The sequence below is a fragment of the Ipomoea triloba genome, chromosome 12 (genome assembly GCF_003576645.1).
Source record: "Ipomoea triloba cultivar NCNSP0323 chromosome 12, ASM357664v1".
Classification (NCBI taxonomy): domain Eukaryota; kingdom Viridiplantae; phylum Streptophyta; class Magnoliopsida; order Solanales; family Convolvulaceae; genus Ipomoea; species Ipomoea triloba.
In genome coordinates, this window is record NC_044927.1 from 27697463 (window position 1) to 27712114 (window position 14652).

A 14652-nucleotide genomic window follows, 5' to 3' on the forward strand; every position below is an offset into this window, starting at 1 on the left:
CTCTTTTCTTTTTAACTCCTTTTTTCCCCTCATTTTCAACTTCTTCTTCTTTTTTTTTTCTTTTTTTTTTTTTTTCGGTTTTAGCTTCTTTTTTTAAAATTGATTTTGGAAAATTGGAGAAATAAGAAACTAGAGAAATGAAGTAAATGTGCCCATAATATTTCTCATGAGTCGGATGATATTTTTTATGTAATGATTCTTCATTGCTGGATTTCATTTATATGTGCTCCCAGTAGCAATGTAATCAAAATTGACTTTTATTTTGGAGGCCTGCTCCACATTTCCTATGTTTACTATACTATCTAATATCTGTTTAATCATCTTCTCCATTCAGTTGTACCAGTTGATGGAGGCCTTGATTAGGAATGAAACAAGGGAAACATCGTCTTTGGTAATATGTTGCTTTTTTCATGATGTGCTAACTCTGTATTTCCCACACTAAAGCACTTCAAAATTTCAATGATTACTATGAAAATTTGGGCTCCTGGATGATAAATGAAAAAGAATCCTCAAAGTTGACAGTTTGGCACTTGCAATCAGATGTATCTTCTTTCAAATTCTTAATAGCCTCTTCTACAAATATTGGCTCAGGAAGTGAGTACAGTTGATGGCAGATGGTGCATACGATCAGGATCTGCTCAGCGAATGGGCTTTGAGGGGCTTTTGTTGTCAAGGTATTTGAACTATTTCAGTTATCTTTTTTTTGCCCATGTAAATAATTCTTTACTCATGTACCTTTCTTACCTTTTATTCCTGCATTTGAAGCTTGAAACAATTCAGAGCAATAGTATGTTTTTTCTAGATCAGGGAACATAATACTAGCATAGTATGTTTCCAATAAAATGCATTTAATATGAATGGGATATTTAGTTTCAAACGCAACGATAAGAAGGAATACACTATTTTCTTATGTGGTTTGTGAGACAATTGTTCCTCTTTTAGTTTACAATGACATAATTATTTATGCATAATGTTGAGACTGGTAGTTTATTGTAGCAGTTCAGGTATGGGAAGTATTATAGAACCTCTCCCAGCTGTTGCATTAAATGATGAGTTGCAACAAGCAAGGGCATCCGTGGCTAAGGCTGAGGCTGATGTTCTCTTTAAGATAACAAAGAAGGTTCCCCCTATCTTGCATTGTCATTTGTTTCTTTTTTTCTTTGTAATAATATTTTGTAATGGGTTTCTGACCAAGTCTCTTTCTATTTATTTTCTTGTGGACTGTAGATGCAAGAAGATCTTCATGACATCGAAAATGTTTTCAGTATCATAGTTGGAATAGATGCTGTAGGTATCCCATATAAAAGCACCAAACTTTTGCATGCAATTAGTTGTTTCCTCCATGTTTCCCCACTAACATATTGATCTGTACTAAAATTGTATGACCTAATTGACCTTAAAGCTTGATTGTTTTTGGGCTTCTGATAACCTGTCTCTGCCTTTCCAGTTTGCATGCAGCACATTTTTTTAATTTAGTTTTATGTTATTCCAGTGATTAGTTAAGGATACCACTAACATTCATTTTGACTATATATATATATATATATGTAGATTAATGCTCGAGCGCAGTATAGCCTGTCACTTGGAGGTGCATATCCTGATTTATTTTTGCCACAAGACAAGGGCACCTCTGTTGCTGCTGATGCAATGCTGGAGGATGGAACTTCCATTACATCTCAGGGAAAATGGACTTTGTATCTACCAAAAGCCTATCATCCCTTACTGCTTCAAAAGCATCGGCAGAACCTTCAAAAGGCAATGAAAGATGTCCGAAATGCCACTGCTGTAAGCCTTTCCTTCCATCTGTTTTCACTCTCAGGTGCATTTGATAGAAAGGAAAGCACTTCATTAGTTTGAATGTTGAATATTTTCACTAAGCTGTTTATTTTATATCCTTTGGAACAATTTCAACATTATCTAGTGCACAAGTTGTTGGGTAATCACTTTGAGAAAATCTGCAGGGTTTAATGGTTCTAAGTTTCAAAGCATGCAAACTGCTAATGCTCACAAATGATGCTAACACTGTATCTACATGGATTCTTTTCAATTGTGTGGATCATCTTTTATGTTCATTGATTGAATAACTGGGCAGGTTGGAAGAATAACTAGGACTATTGGGAATGTTTCTTTTGTAACATTGGGTCATTGTAATTTTCAATTTTTCTATTTTTAATAATACTTATAGCGATTTGAATTGTCTAGGCAGGTTAAGCTTGCCAACCAAGCACAATATAATATGTACGTCGACACAGTTTTGATTGTGTATATCTGAGAACTGCTATGGTTCAACTGTTCTTTCTTTTAAGAAAATCTTCCAAAAATCAATTGATCTTTCTATGCCTAGGAAATCAGGAGGAGGAAACAGCAAGGGGGAGTTACTCGTGAAGAATCAAATTTGGACATATCATCCTTGGAGATGGAGGTGGCTGCTTAGCCTTAAGAATTGATTCTACTTTGCACGTATAAGTTTCTTAGAAATATAAATAGTGTAGGTTATTCCTGTTTATGCAGGTTGCTAAAGTAAAACAAGCTCCCCCTGTTCCTGTTGACATATTTATAGCCCAAAATACTAAAGTTCTGGTCATTACTGGCCCCAATACTGGAGGAAAAACCATTTGCTTGAAGACTGTTGGGTTGGCTGCTGTGATGGCAAAGTCGGGTAAGGAAAACTTTTGTATTCTTTTGCTTTATTTACTAAGTAAACAAGGGAAATTCAAGACAGTTTCTTTGAGATCTTGACATGGTTGTTGGATGAAATACATTACAATATGCTATTAAGTGTTGAAACCTTGTCATAGATACAAAATTTTGGTCATTTTGTTGTTTGCTTTGGATGAAGAATTTTTGGAGGAGAATAATGTTTTAAAAACACATGAAGTACTTTTGCTTTGGCTATTATCTCTCTTTTATTGTTGGTCATGGTAGAATTTTTCTATAGCAAATGAAAAATTTAAAAATTAGCAGTGCAATTTTTTAAAATTTTATATTTTAATAATTTTATACAGTATACCTTCTTTGATAAAACATATCAAACTACTCAATCAAAATGATGTGAATTTTTTCTTGACAGATATAAGGTAACAGAAATGTGTTCTAATTCATCATATAGGATTCTGATCCAGGAAAACTACCAAAGTGTTTCAAAGGTGGGGTTATCTTGATGTATGCTTGCATGTACCTATGTGTCTCCAAGTTAAATGACTCTGTTTGAAATCACATGTTTCATACAAGAGAAGCATATGCATGAATAGCGATTAGTTTTAGTCCCCCATCTAGCTTTTCAGAGTTAGGGGTTAAGTCCTTACAGATAAGCTGATTCTTTTATTGAGGAATAGTATCAACAGGCAGAGTACACACGAAAATTATAAATGCTAAGATGTTTCTCTGTTTTGTTTCAGCATAAACCTTTAGATATTTGACCTTACTGTTATGCTGCAGGCCTTTATGTGCTATCATCTGAACCAGTGAAGATCCCTTGGTTTGACTATGTGTTGGCTGATATTGGTGATGAACAGTCCTTATCTCAGTCTTTGTCTACTTTTTCTGGCCATCTAAAACAAATTAGTGTAGGTTTCATATATTTTCTTCAATTACAATTATCAGTTTTACTGCATACAGCTTGCCATCTATTATATTTTTCTTCTATATCTTGCAGAAAATCCAGTCTTGTTCAACAAATATGTCCCTTGTGCTATTAGATGAAGTATGTGCTGGCAGTTCATTTACATTGTCTAGATTATATTTTTTGTCAGTAATTTTCTAGAAAAGCATTGAGCTGTTAATTGTGATAAAGATCATAATGCAATCTTTATGTGTTCTAGGTTGGTGCAGGGACAAATCCTCTGGAGGGAGCAGCGTTGGGGATGTCATTGCTAGAATCTTTTGCAGAAGCTGGTACTTTGCTGACAATAGCTACAACACATCACGGAGAACTCAAGACCCTTAAATACAGGTATTAGATTTTTCAGAACAAATATTCGTATGTGTGAAAGATTTCCCTTCTAATTGTGTTTGTCCATTTGCTGATGACATTATTAGCAGTAATGAGGCCTTTGAAAATGCATGTATGGAATTTGATGAAGTGAAACTGAAGCCAACTTATAAGATTCTTTGGGGAGTTCCAGGTTATTTTTGTAATGATAGTTTCTTTCTCACCCTGAATTCTTCTGTTCAATTATTCATATCCCCTCTGTTTTATAGTCAGTGGGTCTTGTATATTATCTCTTTCTATGTCTCACTTATTGACCTTCTAAGGTCGTTCTCTTTTTAGTTCGTTGCTTCTGCTACTATGCCACTGGACCTTTCGTAGTTGTCCCGCCTTTGGCTGAAGCATTCTTTTGTACTCCATAACTAGTAATTTACTCATGTGATGCACGGAATTTATTATAATGTTGTTGAAGTAGTTATGCCATCTAAATACTGTCATGTAGCAAAAACTAATGAAGCATATCTGACTGCAGGACGTTCAAATGCAATCAATATTGCTGAAAGGCTTGGAATTCCAAATGTGATTCTGGATAATGCTCGTGAACTTTATGGAGTAGCAAATGCAGAAATTAATGAGGTAATTGCATACAATAGCATATATTTGTGTACTTGGCACTAGTTACAAGTGGAAGAGAGTATATGTCCAGATTGGCTTTTTAGTTATGAAGATGAATATTTGTACACAATTAGTTGCCAGATTGTGCATAGGTTGTTTTTCTTTATTATGTGTTGCTTGGGTCAATTAGTTTGTATTTTGAGTTTGTTGATCAATTGCCCAGTTTTAGGATAAAGAGACTACACTCTACTAGTTCATATGTGTGCATTTCTGAAATGTGGATGCAGGTTATACTTGATATGGAGAAATTTAAGCAGAAATTTCATGAGCAAATTCACGAGGCTCAACATTACTTGAAGTAAGTTGCTACTGATACTTAGACTTGGACACATCATGAACTCTGTTATTAGAGTATTAATTTGTTGATTTGGTTCAGGGTGTCAAGAGAGCTTCATAAGAAGTTACTTGTCACCAGAAAGAGAATCACTGAGCATGGCATTGAACAAAGATACAGGAAGATGGAAGAAATGTCTCGGGTAGCAGCAGCAGCGCGCTCTGCACTTCACAGGAGAGCACGACAATTTCGTGCATCTCCTAGGCAACCTTCTGAAACAAATTCAAACAATGGACAGTACACTTCAGCATTGGAAAGTGACAATACTAATAAGACATTGGAAATTGAAACATGTGAAGCTACCACGGCTGAGAGCGCAGTCGACAACTTAAAGCCACGTGTTTCAGGTAATGTCTTCATCAAATGAATGGTATTCTTTCTTAGTTGGCTAATTGGCAATTGCTTGCTTACGTACCACCCTTCATGTGCACAGCTCAAAAGAGGGCTGGACTTCCCAACGTGGGTGATGCTGTGCATATTGTTTCCCTAGGCAGGAAAGCTGTAGTCCTAAAAGTGGATTCTTCTCGAGATGAAATCGTAGTTCAAGCCGGTAACCTGAAGCTTAAATTGAAAGCATCAGATGTAACTTGACAGCTAGGTGTTCATCCCTTGAGCTCAGATGTATTTCGTGGCTTGCCAATAGCTATTAATACTAGTGCAGTGCATGAGTTTCTGCCTCGGCATAAAGTACCTTCCTTTGTATTTCACACGTGCATGTATATATTTGATGCAACTTATCGTACATATATGTCTATATATTTATTTGGCATGCTCGCTGGAACTTCCTGTCTTAAAAGTACTTTCGCTTCATGTGGTAGGCGGAAAACAAAGTCGAATAAAAAGATATCTAAATAATGTATAGACAGATGGGAGCAGGTAAGTTCCGAAGTGACGACCTAATGGCATCTGGAATAAATGATGGTACTTCAATTCCTAAGGATTGATGGAGGGGAGGAACCATTTTCCTTTTTATATACCATTGAGCTGTTGTAACTTGTACGTCGTATTCCTTTTTTTCTATTTTTCATGACAGATTAGCGACTTCCTCGCTGATGGATGAGCAACTACCTCAAACAGGTATGGAGCCTGATACGTTCATAAGTATCTAAAGCTTTCGATCAACTTCATTAATTGCAGTTTCAATATGCAAATTTTTAATTTCTTCCCCAAAAGGTTGAATCCCCAATCCCAAAAGTCCACGTCCCGACCCGACAAAATTTATGGGAGGATGTAAATCATGGTAACTGAACTGAACAGAACATAGAAGCTAGATATTTACTCACTGCGGACAAGAAGCCCCTCACTTTGAGAGGTTACTTTCACATTGCTGTCGGTATCAATTTCTTGTTTGGTATGTACGTGTAGGTAATAGTGTAATACATAAATTACCGAAAAAAAATAGAATTTTAGAATAGTAAAACTATGGGGAATCTGAAAGAAACCTGCCTTATGATAACATATATTAGTTAAATAATAAGACCAAATGGATTCAACTTAGATTGAATCCCAAGCTAAGGTACAGCGTTTTTAATAAAATCCTACACTACTTTGAAAAACTTAAAAAGTGAGTTACAGGTTTAGGCCGGGCATTTAGTATTACACTAATCAATCTATAGTTCCAAGTTGTTGTCCAATCTCCACATCCTCTTCCCCATTTGGTGTAGAAGCCACCAATCGAAAATCCACCGTAACGTCGAGAAAATAAAGCATGAAAACCAGGACAATGCAACATAAGAACATAGGAATAGGTCCAAAGATCCACAAAAAGAGGGGAAAAGAAAAGTAAAATGCCCTGAGCCCCAGAGACCAAAAATAGCTCCCTCTATTCACTGTCCTCCCTACGTACTCCGACGTCACCACACAACGGTACTGGTTGGTCGGATCATCAGCTTCCCATCCCTCCATTATTTTCCGGTAAGGAACGTTAACGAGGATGCTGGCGTGACTGTAGTACCTTATTGACTGAACGTTGAACAGAAAAGCCACCAGGAAACACACCAGTATTGAGAAGAACTTTATGCATGAGCTTAGATCGCTGTTGTCGCCCAACACAATCGTCATGGACCGGTCGCTGTTACTGTTAAATCCCGTCATCAACACCGCGATGAGGGAGCTCAGCATTATGGCCGTCGACGCTAAAAGCGTCGACGCCATTATGTTGTTTCTGAATGTCTGAACTGCTAGAACCCCATTCTTCGACACATCCTATATAACAATAACACATCATTAAATCAAATAAACTAATGAATTGAATGGAGCCAAGCACCTTGTGCTCTTATGGCATGTAGTGACTCTCTTATATGTGAGGTCATAAGATCGAGCATCAGTTGAGGCAGTCCGATACTACAATGTAATAGAGAAGAATGATACCTCCATCATTGCGCGGACCCAGAAGCCGCGGTTGATTGCATTGACGCCGATGACGGTGCGGTTGGGGTTATTCCTAATCTGCCACAGAAGCCATAGGTGATAACACACCATAACTAAAAGGCCCAACGGGACTAACACGTAATCAAGAACCTGTTTTTCCATACTTCTTTTTCTTCGATCTTACTTACACAAGCACAGGAGAAAAAGAAATGGAAATGTTATATATACGGAAGACGAGATGGCCGGAGACTATAGCGGTGTAAAGCTAGAACTCGTGATTGTATGCTGCTTTTTTTTACCCCTTGTCAAAAAGAAAAGAGTTCTATAGTTGTACGGGTCTGCGTGACAGTGTGCGTGATTGTTGAGCCTTTAATGAATTCCGCATTTCCACAACTTGTTTCCGCTGAAATCTTAAAATAAGGAGTTGCTTTAATGCTTTATACTGACTCATAATAATACGTTATAAATTGTACCCATTTCTAATTTTTCTTTTCAAAATTATTTATCAAATTTTATATAAAATATTTTCTAAAGTTTAAATTAGAATCATATATAATTAAATGGAATAATAAAAGTTTTACTTTATCTAAACTACTCCTAAAAAGGTACAACATGTGCTACTATTCACGATTTGTAGTGAATTGCTGATGAGTAGAAGTCAAGGATCCCATTACCTTAGTTGGGTGGGTGAGAGTCGGCCGCTGGCAACAAGTTCAATGTTGAAACAAGCACACTATTCCAATTTCCAACACGTTTATTACTCATGAGAAGGGAAAGGAGAAGGTGAGTTATAGTATTATAGAGGGATTTGAAGATCCTCTTAATACTATACAGGCAGACAATCTATCTGCTGGTAAAAGCCCTTTGAATCTGGGCAGTATGGAGAGAAAAGGGCATGAGGAAGGGGAATGGGAGGTGGTGAGAGGTAGGAAAAATAAAGGAAAGGGAAAGGAGGAGGAAGAAAGTGGAAAGGTTGATGGCTTGCAGAAGGTGGCTAGATATGTCAAAGATGAAGAGGCATTTTATGAGGCTAATGGAGGTGATGAACATGAAGGAGCAGCAGAAGAGAATAGGGCTTTGGCCCTTTTGTAGAATGGGCTTTGTTGCCCCAATGATTGAGCCTTAGGTAACTTTTGGGCGTAAGGCGTTTGTAAGGCTTTGCCTCCTTTTGATATTCAATAAATTTGCTTTCGTTTAAAAAAAAAAAAAAACATGTTTATTACTCTATTCGTCCCGTTTTACGTATCTAATTCGATTGATGAGAGTTGATTAAAATTATTTTAATCTAATTCTTCATAAATATTAATATATAAATTTATATATTTAAAAACTACACTAATAGTACTATTAAACGCACACAAAAAAAAGTTAAATTTAAAAATAATTAAAGAATAAGAAGAAAGAGTTGATTTGACTAATAAATAGTAAGTGGTACTGATAAAATGGGATAGATGGAGTATTTAAGAATGAAATACTTTTTTCTTCTTACTTTAGTTAATATTTTATTAAGAAGCAAAGAGTAATTTTAATACTCCATAGTTGATATTTTTATTTAGACTTATTGGTGAAAAAGGTTCGGTATTAAATAACCTTTCACTAACACTTTTAAATTATTTTTTTTGAAAATACTAACAATTTTAAATTCTTTAATATAAAAATAAAATTGCAAACCATTTGAACCAATCCTCTTGACAGAAGTATAGAACCAGAACCCGACGTATAAAAGATAGAGGGTACAATAATGTTAAAATGACAGAAGAGAATATAGCATTCTTTTAATGTTCTGAAGAGCCTGCTACAAAGTACAAAGTCTATCTACGACAAACATCCCAACAACAAAAAAAAAAAAAAAAAAGCTATTATGAAAGGACAAACAATCCCCACAGTTCAGATATAGAAGCTACTCAAGAACAAAATTTTGCATCCCCAATCAAATACTAACTTCAAGAGGACACGTTGCTGTATGAAATTTGATAGCTCGAAGAAAAGTGGAAAATTTCAGTTGTGCTTCTGCAGAAATCACTTTGTAGTCTGCTCTGATTCTTGACAAGGAGCCAATTAGTTTGTAAAGTTGACCAAACCCTGCAGAATTTTGAGGGAAAAGATTAAGAAAACAAAATGGTGTTTATTGTAAAAGACTTTCCATTTAAATATGGAACAAAGATATAGGTCTTGTTTAGTAAAGAGCAACTTTAAGATTCACAAATACAGATAAAAATGGGTTAGATCAATGACCAGCAAGATCATAGCTTTAAATCCTTTAATCATTTCCTTAGAGTTTAACACATTATTTTATTTTTTAGCACAAGAGAAGAGAGAGACACCAGTAGTTCAATCTTCATTACCTAGTGAACAACCAAGGTTCAATTTATAGTAATGCAGATTTAAGTTTAAAGCCAGTAAAACAACATCTAAAGAGACTAAAAGCTATGGATATTAACTTTTGAGAATAAGTGCTTACCTTCACAATGAATTAGTTTCACCGTAATGCTACTTCTTCTTATTGAACCCAAATGCCAAAAGCCTCCGGTGAGATGTCTTAAGTTCAGCTAGACGCATCTTTCTCCTCTTTTTCCTCGATAGAGTGCTTGTATCGCCATTTGATCCCTCCAAATGTGGTTTCTCATTTTCTGTATAATTTGCCACTATTGTGGTTTCCTGATCCCTTGGCCTCTTTTTCTCATTCTTCCTGATGTCTAGTGTCTTCCCCTGAATTAATTCTTTAATTTTCTGCTTTTGCTGGTGTCTCTTAGCTCGGGGCACCTTCCAATCCTTGTCTCGATATGGTGCCAGCGTCTTTAGAGGTACATATTGATTCAACTCCTTGTCATCCAGTATTAACATCTCCTCAGTACTCAAGCCGAATCTTTTAGCATTGACAGGTTTATACTTAAACCTAGTCTTTAAGTCACCTATCGCGTCCTCATAGTCTAACTTATAATATTCCTCCATTAATTGATCCTTAGCTGCCTGCATAACAACACTATCCTTCCTTCGCTTCTTTTTCCGCTTACCTTCTTCGGACACCCCATCTTCTTCATCTACTGTTTCATGCTCTTCGCCTGTATTTTCCTGGCTTTTCAAAATTCTTTCCCTAACTGATAAGAACCCCTCACGTGGCTGATTCATTTCATCCCATCCCTTTGGAAGCCCAAGTAACTCGTCCTCCTTGTCAAAATCAGGCTTTTCAAGATCACCTTCATCTGCATCCTCATCACTCCCAAAGTCGGGGTTCACATCTTCTGTCTCATAGTAAGCCTCTCCAAATGCCTTTTTCATCTTCTTATCGTACTCCTCTGGATTGAATTCCTCTTCCAAATCATCCTCATCTAACAAGCAAACCCCATCATCTCCAATCCCTGCAGTCTCCTTAATCTTCTGAAGCTTCTCCTTCATCTCCTTCTTCTTCAAATTCTTCAATCGCTTCAACTCCTCCTTCCTCTCATCCTCTTCCTTTGCCATCCTCTCTTCCTTCCTCTCCCTCTGCAATTTCCTTGCATTCATTTTCTTCCTTACCGAACCCTCTACTTTCCTTGAGTGTCCCCATACCCTATCACCAGCATTCTCTTCAAACCTGAAATTGAAATCCCTCTCATAATCCTCCTGCTTCTCAATCTCCTCCTCATCCTCTGAGAATTCTAATCCCACATCATCTTCCTTGCCAACCTTCTCATCACTATTCATCCACATTTTATTCCTGAAATAATCTTTCAGAAACCGGTCATTCTCATCTAACTTATCATCCTCCCCAAAATACTCATCCAACTTCTTGGAGAACTCCTCAGCGTCTTCGTCATCTTCCACATCCTCATCACCTCTCTCTTTTACCTTAAAGAAGTCCTCTCCATCCCGCTCATTCTCCATCTCCATTTTCTCCACCGAATCCAGGAACTCCTTCCTCAGCTCCTCTTGCTCCTCTGAGTATGTCTTCACCTTCATCTTATCCTTATCCTCTTCTTCATCTTCATCATTGAACTCCGGCCCCTCCTCTATCAAATGCTTTGACGCTACATCTTTCAAATACATCTTCTTCTTAGCCTTTTCTTTCTTCTTATCATCAGCCTCAGAATCAGGCTCGGACTCAGATTCAGACTCAAATAATTTAGCATCTTTGTTTTGCAAAATGGGGTCTTTGTTTCTGATCTTAATTAGAGCATTAAAGAACTCTGCGTCTTTTTCACTAATTGGCTTACCAAAGTCTTCGTCGTCATCAACGTCTTCTGACTCGTCTGAGGAGTCATCTTCGTCGACAAGACCCTTCTTCTTCAACTCCTCGAACCTCTGCAGGTCCTCTCTCTTCTTGTTGTGCTCAAATCGGCGAGCAAACTCCTTGTTTATCTCGATTTTGCTCAGCTTCTCTACATCATCATCGTCGCCTTCAAATAACTTCATACCTGTATCGTTTCGGTTTCAGGTCACACTGGCAATGTCTGCAGCCACTACAATATAACATATTCACATATCAACAAAAGTAACAATTATAATAGGCAATTTTTGTCAAGTATTCAGCAATACAGTAAGTAAATAATGCAGTATATCAGTAATACAGTTCAACAATTACAAATTACATATCAAAAAAAAAAAAAAAAAAAAAAACTGGAAATCGAGGGCTTATTGCCTTACTTACCTGCTGGGTGGCTGTGGAGGCTGGAGCCGTGGACGAACGCCGGACAGCAGGCGGGCTAGGCGGCTGTGGGTGGCGGATGCGAACCGGACTGGCGGTGGAGGATGGGGACGGACGCCGGAGATTTGCGATTGCCGCTGTGTCCAGCACTTGAGTGACGGAAAATCGCCGATAGCCGTAGCGCCGCCGATTAGCGAATTAAGGTATCAATAAACTAATGCATCATAAATTTATGAGTAAAGAAACTTGAAGCTGTGAAGAAGGAATTGCAGAAAGAATGTAGAAATAATATTTGGGCCTTTATTTAATCTTGGTAGCCTGTAAAAGTCCATCTATACATTGGCTACACTTGGGCTGCCCAAATTATACAACTACAAGGTTAAAGCCCAGAAGAAGAATAGATTGGATTTTGGGCCTGTCATACCCTTAGGCAAATTATGGCAAATTATGCTGGGGACCCAGGTCCACTTTGCAAGGTGGACCTGTGTCCAAAACTATGTCGTTTTTGTCTTCTTTTTTTTTTTAAATTAGTAAACATATTACTGAATATAAACTTGTCCAAAAATGTGTGAATGTAGAGGTTTCAAAGTGTGAATGTAGAGTATAGAAATCGTGAATGTAGACTTATGATTGTGTGAATGTAGAGTTGCCCAGAAATGTGTGAATGTGGAGGTTTCAAATTGTGAATATGGAGTATAGAAATCGTGAATGTAAAGTTATGCATGTGTGAATCTGTAATAGAGTTAAGAAGTTCTAGCAACTTGTAGCCCTGTAATGTGTAAATGTGGAGTTCTCAAGTTTTGAATATAGAGTGACAGGGTAATTGGGTACCCGACCCGGAACTATTGGCAGCACCCAAGACACCTCACACTATTGGCAGCACCCAAGACACCTCATCCCTCAGCATCAATGCTCAACGGTTCAACTCCTCAGCATTGATAGCCAACGTTCAGCTCCTCAGCATTGATGACAGACGTTCAGCTCCTCAGCATTCAACACCTCAGGTACTGATGTCCAACGATCAACTCTTCATCAATGCTCCGTTATTGAGCTGAAGGGAATAAAAAGGCTCACAACCACATAGTGAAGGGGGACACTTCTTACTAGACAATAGATATTACATTCACTTGTACACTGAGCACTACGCTCAATATTGTTCTCAAGTACTCAAACACTGTACCATCTTACTTCAATAATACTTAGATTACATACCCGGTAACCCATTATTACCGTCATAGAGTATAGGACCTGTGAATATAGAGTTTTGAATGTGTGAATGNTAGCTCGGGGCACCTTCCAATCCTTGTCTCGATATGGTGCCAGCGTCTTTAGAGGTACATATTGATTCAACTCCTTGTCATCCAGTATTAACATCTCCTCAGTACTCAAGCCGAATCTTTTAGCATTGACAGGTTTATACTTAAACCTAGTCTTTAAGTCACCTATCGCGTCCTCATAGTCTAACTTATAATATTCCTCCATTAATTGATCCTTAGCTGCCTGCATAACAACACTATCCTTCCTTCGCTTCTTTTTCCGCTTACCTTCTTCGGACACCCCATCTTCTTCATCTACTGTTTCATGCTCTTCGCCTGTATTTTCCTGGCTTTTCAAAATTCTTTCCCTAACTGATAAGAACCCCTCACGTGGCTGATTCATTTCATCCCATCCCTTTGGAAGCCCAAGTAACTCGTCCTCCTTGTCAAAATCAGGCTTTTCAAGATCACCTTCATCTGCATCCTCATCACTCCCAAAGTCGGGGTTCACATCTTCTGTCTCATAGTAAGCCTCTCCAAATGCCTTTTTCATCTTCTTATCGTACTCCTCTGGATTGAATTCCTCTTCCAAATCATCCTCATCTAACAAGCAAACCCCATCATCTCCAATCCCTGCAGTCTCCTTAATCTTCTGAAGCTTCTCCTTCATCTCCTTCTTCTTCAAATTCTTCAATCGCTTCAACTCCTCCTTCCTCTCATCCTCTTCCTTTGCCATCCTCTCTTCCTTCCTCTCCCTCTGCAATTTCCTTGCATTCATTTTCTTCCTTACCGAACCCTCTACTTTCCTTGAGTGTCCCCATACCCTATCACCAGCATTCTCTTCAAACCTGAAATTGAAATCCCTCTCATAATCCTCCTGCTTCTCAATCTCCTCCTCATCCTCTGAGAATTCTAATCCCACATCATCTTCCTTGCCAACCTTCTCATCACTATTCATCCACATTTTATTCCTGAAATAATCTTTCAGAAACCGGTCATTCTCATCTAACTTATCATCCTCCCCAAAATACTCATCCAACTTCTTGGAGAACTCCTCAGCGTCTTCGTCATCTTCCACATCCTCATCACCTCTCTCTTTTACCTTAAAGAAGTCCTCTCCATCCCGCTCATTCTCCATCTCCATTTTCTCCACCGAATCCAGGAACTCCTTCCTCAGCTCCTCTTGCTCCTCTGAGTATGTCTTCACCTTCATCTTATCCTTATCCTCTTCTTCATCTTCATCATTGAACTCCGGCCCCTCCTCTATCAAATGCTTTGACGCTACATCTTTCAAATACATCTTCTTCTTAGCCTTTTCTTTCTTCTTATCATCAGCCTCAGAATCAGGCTCGGACTCAGATTCAGACTCAAATAATTTAGCATCTTTGTTTTGCAAAATGGGGTCTTTGTTTCTGATCTTAATTAGAGCATTAAAGAACTCTGCGTCTTTTTCACTAATTGGCTT

At 37.8% G+C, this 14652-nt stretch overlaps 4 protein-coding genes across 14 annotated transcripts in view; 1 reads left to right on the top strand and 3 right to left on the bottom strand.

The window, feature by feature from the left end:
* The window catches only part of LOC115999664 (endonuclease MutS2), a 9262-nt gene extending 3544 nt beyond the window's left edge, over nucleotides 1–5718 (top strand). The window contains exons 6-21 of one of the 7 annotated variants that reach the window (XM_031239518.1): nucleotides 335–391; nucleotides 592–674; nucleotides 1000–1120; nucleotides 1228–1287; nucleotides 1552–1785; nucleotides 2207–2238; nucleotides 2353–2422; nucleotides 2512–2659; nucleotides 3439–3566; nucleotides 3656–3703; nucleotides 3822–3952; nucleotides 4039–4124; nucleotides 4461–4564; nucleotides 4831–4901; nucleotides 4980–5284; nucleotides 5371–5718. In XM_031239518.1, coding sequence (XP_031095378.1) covers nucleotides 335–391; nucleotides 592–674; nucleotides 1000–1120; nucleotides 1228–1287; nucleotides 1552–1785; nucleotides 2207–2238; nucleotides 2353–2422; nucleotides 2512–2659; nucleotides 3439–3566; nucleotides 3656–3703; nucleotides 3822–3952; nucleotides 4039–4124; nucleotides 4461–4564; nucleotides 4831–4901; nucleotides 4980–5284; nucleotides 5371–5528 — 1836 coding nt within the window. In that variant the 3' untranslated portion in view covers nucleotides 5529–5718. Of the gene's footprint in view, nucleotides 1–334; nucleotides 392–591; nucleotides 675–996; nucleotides 1121–1227; nucleotides 1288–1551; nucleotides 1786–2206; nucleotides 2239–2344; nucleotides 2423–2511; nucleotides 2660–3438; nucleotides 3567–3655; nucleotides 3704–3821; nucleotides 3953–4038; nucleotides 4125–4460; nucleotides 4565–4830; nucleotides 4902–4979; nucleotides 5285–5370 lie in introns of all 7 variants that reach the window. The other 6 variants (XM_031239516.1, XM_031239517.1, XM_031239522.1 and 3 more) reach the window with 6 other exon arrangements.
* Nucleotides 5719–6369: 651 nt separating this feature from the next.
* Nucleotides 6370–8349, bottom strand: LOC116000156. 3 transcript variants are annotated; one of them, XM_031240192.1, is made up of 3 exons: nucleotides 7982–8349; nucleotides 7308–7486; nucleotides 6370–7142 (listed from the first exon to the last, which is right to left on the bottom strand). In XM_031240192.1, the coding sequence occupies exons 2-3, from the start codon at nucleotides 7467–7469 to the stop codon at nucleotides 6543–6545; spliced, it is 762 nt and encodes a 253-aa protein (XP_031096052.1). In that variant the 5' UTR covers nucleotides 7470–7486; nucleotides 7982–8349; the 3' UTR covers nucleotides 6370–6542. The 3 variants fall into 3 exon arrangements, with proteins under 3 accessions (XP_031096052.1, XP_031096051.1, XP_031096050.1); XM_031240191.1 differs by having other exon boundaries at nucleotides 7308–7710; XM_031240190.1 differs by having other exon boundaries at nucleotides 7308–7717.
* A 676-nt stretch (nucleotides 8350–9025) lies between these two features.
* LOC115998953 (protein KRI1 homolog) lies at nucleotides 9026–12149 on the bottom strand. Of its 3 annotated transcripts, none has more exons than XM_031238628.1 (3): nucleotides 11935–12149; nucleotides 9769–11701; nucleotides 9026–9389 (listed from the first exon to the last, which is right to left on the bottom strand). In XM_031238628.1, exon 2 carries the CDS (start codon nucleotides 11697–11699, stop codon nucleotides 9798–9800), a length of 1902 nt encoding a protein of 633 aa, XP_031094488.1. In that variant the 5' UTR covers nucleotides 11700–11701; nucleotides 11935–12149; the 3' UTR covers nucleotides 9026–9389; nucleotides 9769–9797. The 3 variants fall into 3 exon arrangements, with proteins under 3 accessions (XP_031094488.1, XP_031094487.1, XP_031094485.1); XM_031238627.1 differs by having other exon boundaries at nucleotides 9769–11737; XM_031238625.1 differs by having other exon boundaries at nucleotides 9769–11746.
* LOC115999620 (protein KRI1 homolog) overlaps nucleotides 11723–14652 on the bottom strand; it is a 5951-nt gene continuing 3021 nt past the window's right edge. The window contains exons 2-3 of the mRNA XM_031239461.1: nucleotides 13225–14649; nucleotides 11723–11746 (exon numbers count right to left, since the gene is read on the bottom strand). Of these exons, the coding sequence (XP_031095321.1) occupies nucleotides 11723–11746; nucleotides 13225–14649 (1449 nt within the window). The remainder of the gene's footprint in view (nucleotides 11747–13224; nucleotides 14650–14652) is intronic.

Bases quoted from the DNA above. Each gene is read 5' to 3' on its own strand.
- LOC116000156 (XM_031240192.1), bottom strand. From the start codon at position 7,469: ATGGAAAAACAGGTTCTTGATTACGTGTTAGTCCCGTTGGGCCTTTTA. The intron at 7,143-7,307 runs GTATCATTCTTC...ATTGTTATATAG, and splicing joins GGGTCCGCGCAATGATGGAG to GATGTGTCGAAGAATGGGGT.
- LOC115998953 (XM_031238628.1), bottom strand. From the start codon at position 11,699: ATGAAGTTATTTGAAGGCGACGATGATGATGTAGAGAAGCTGAGCAAA.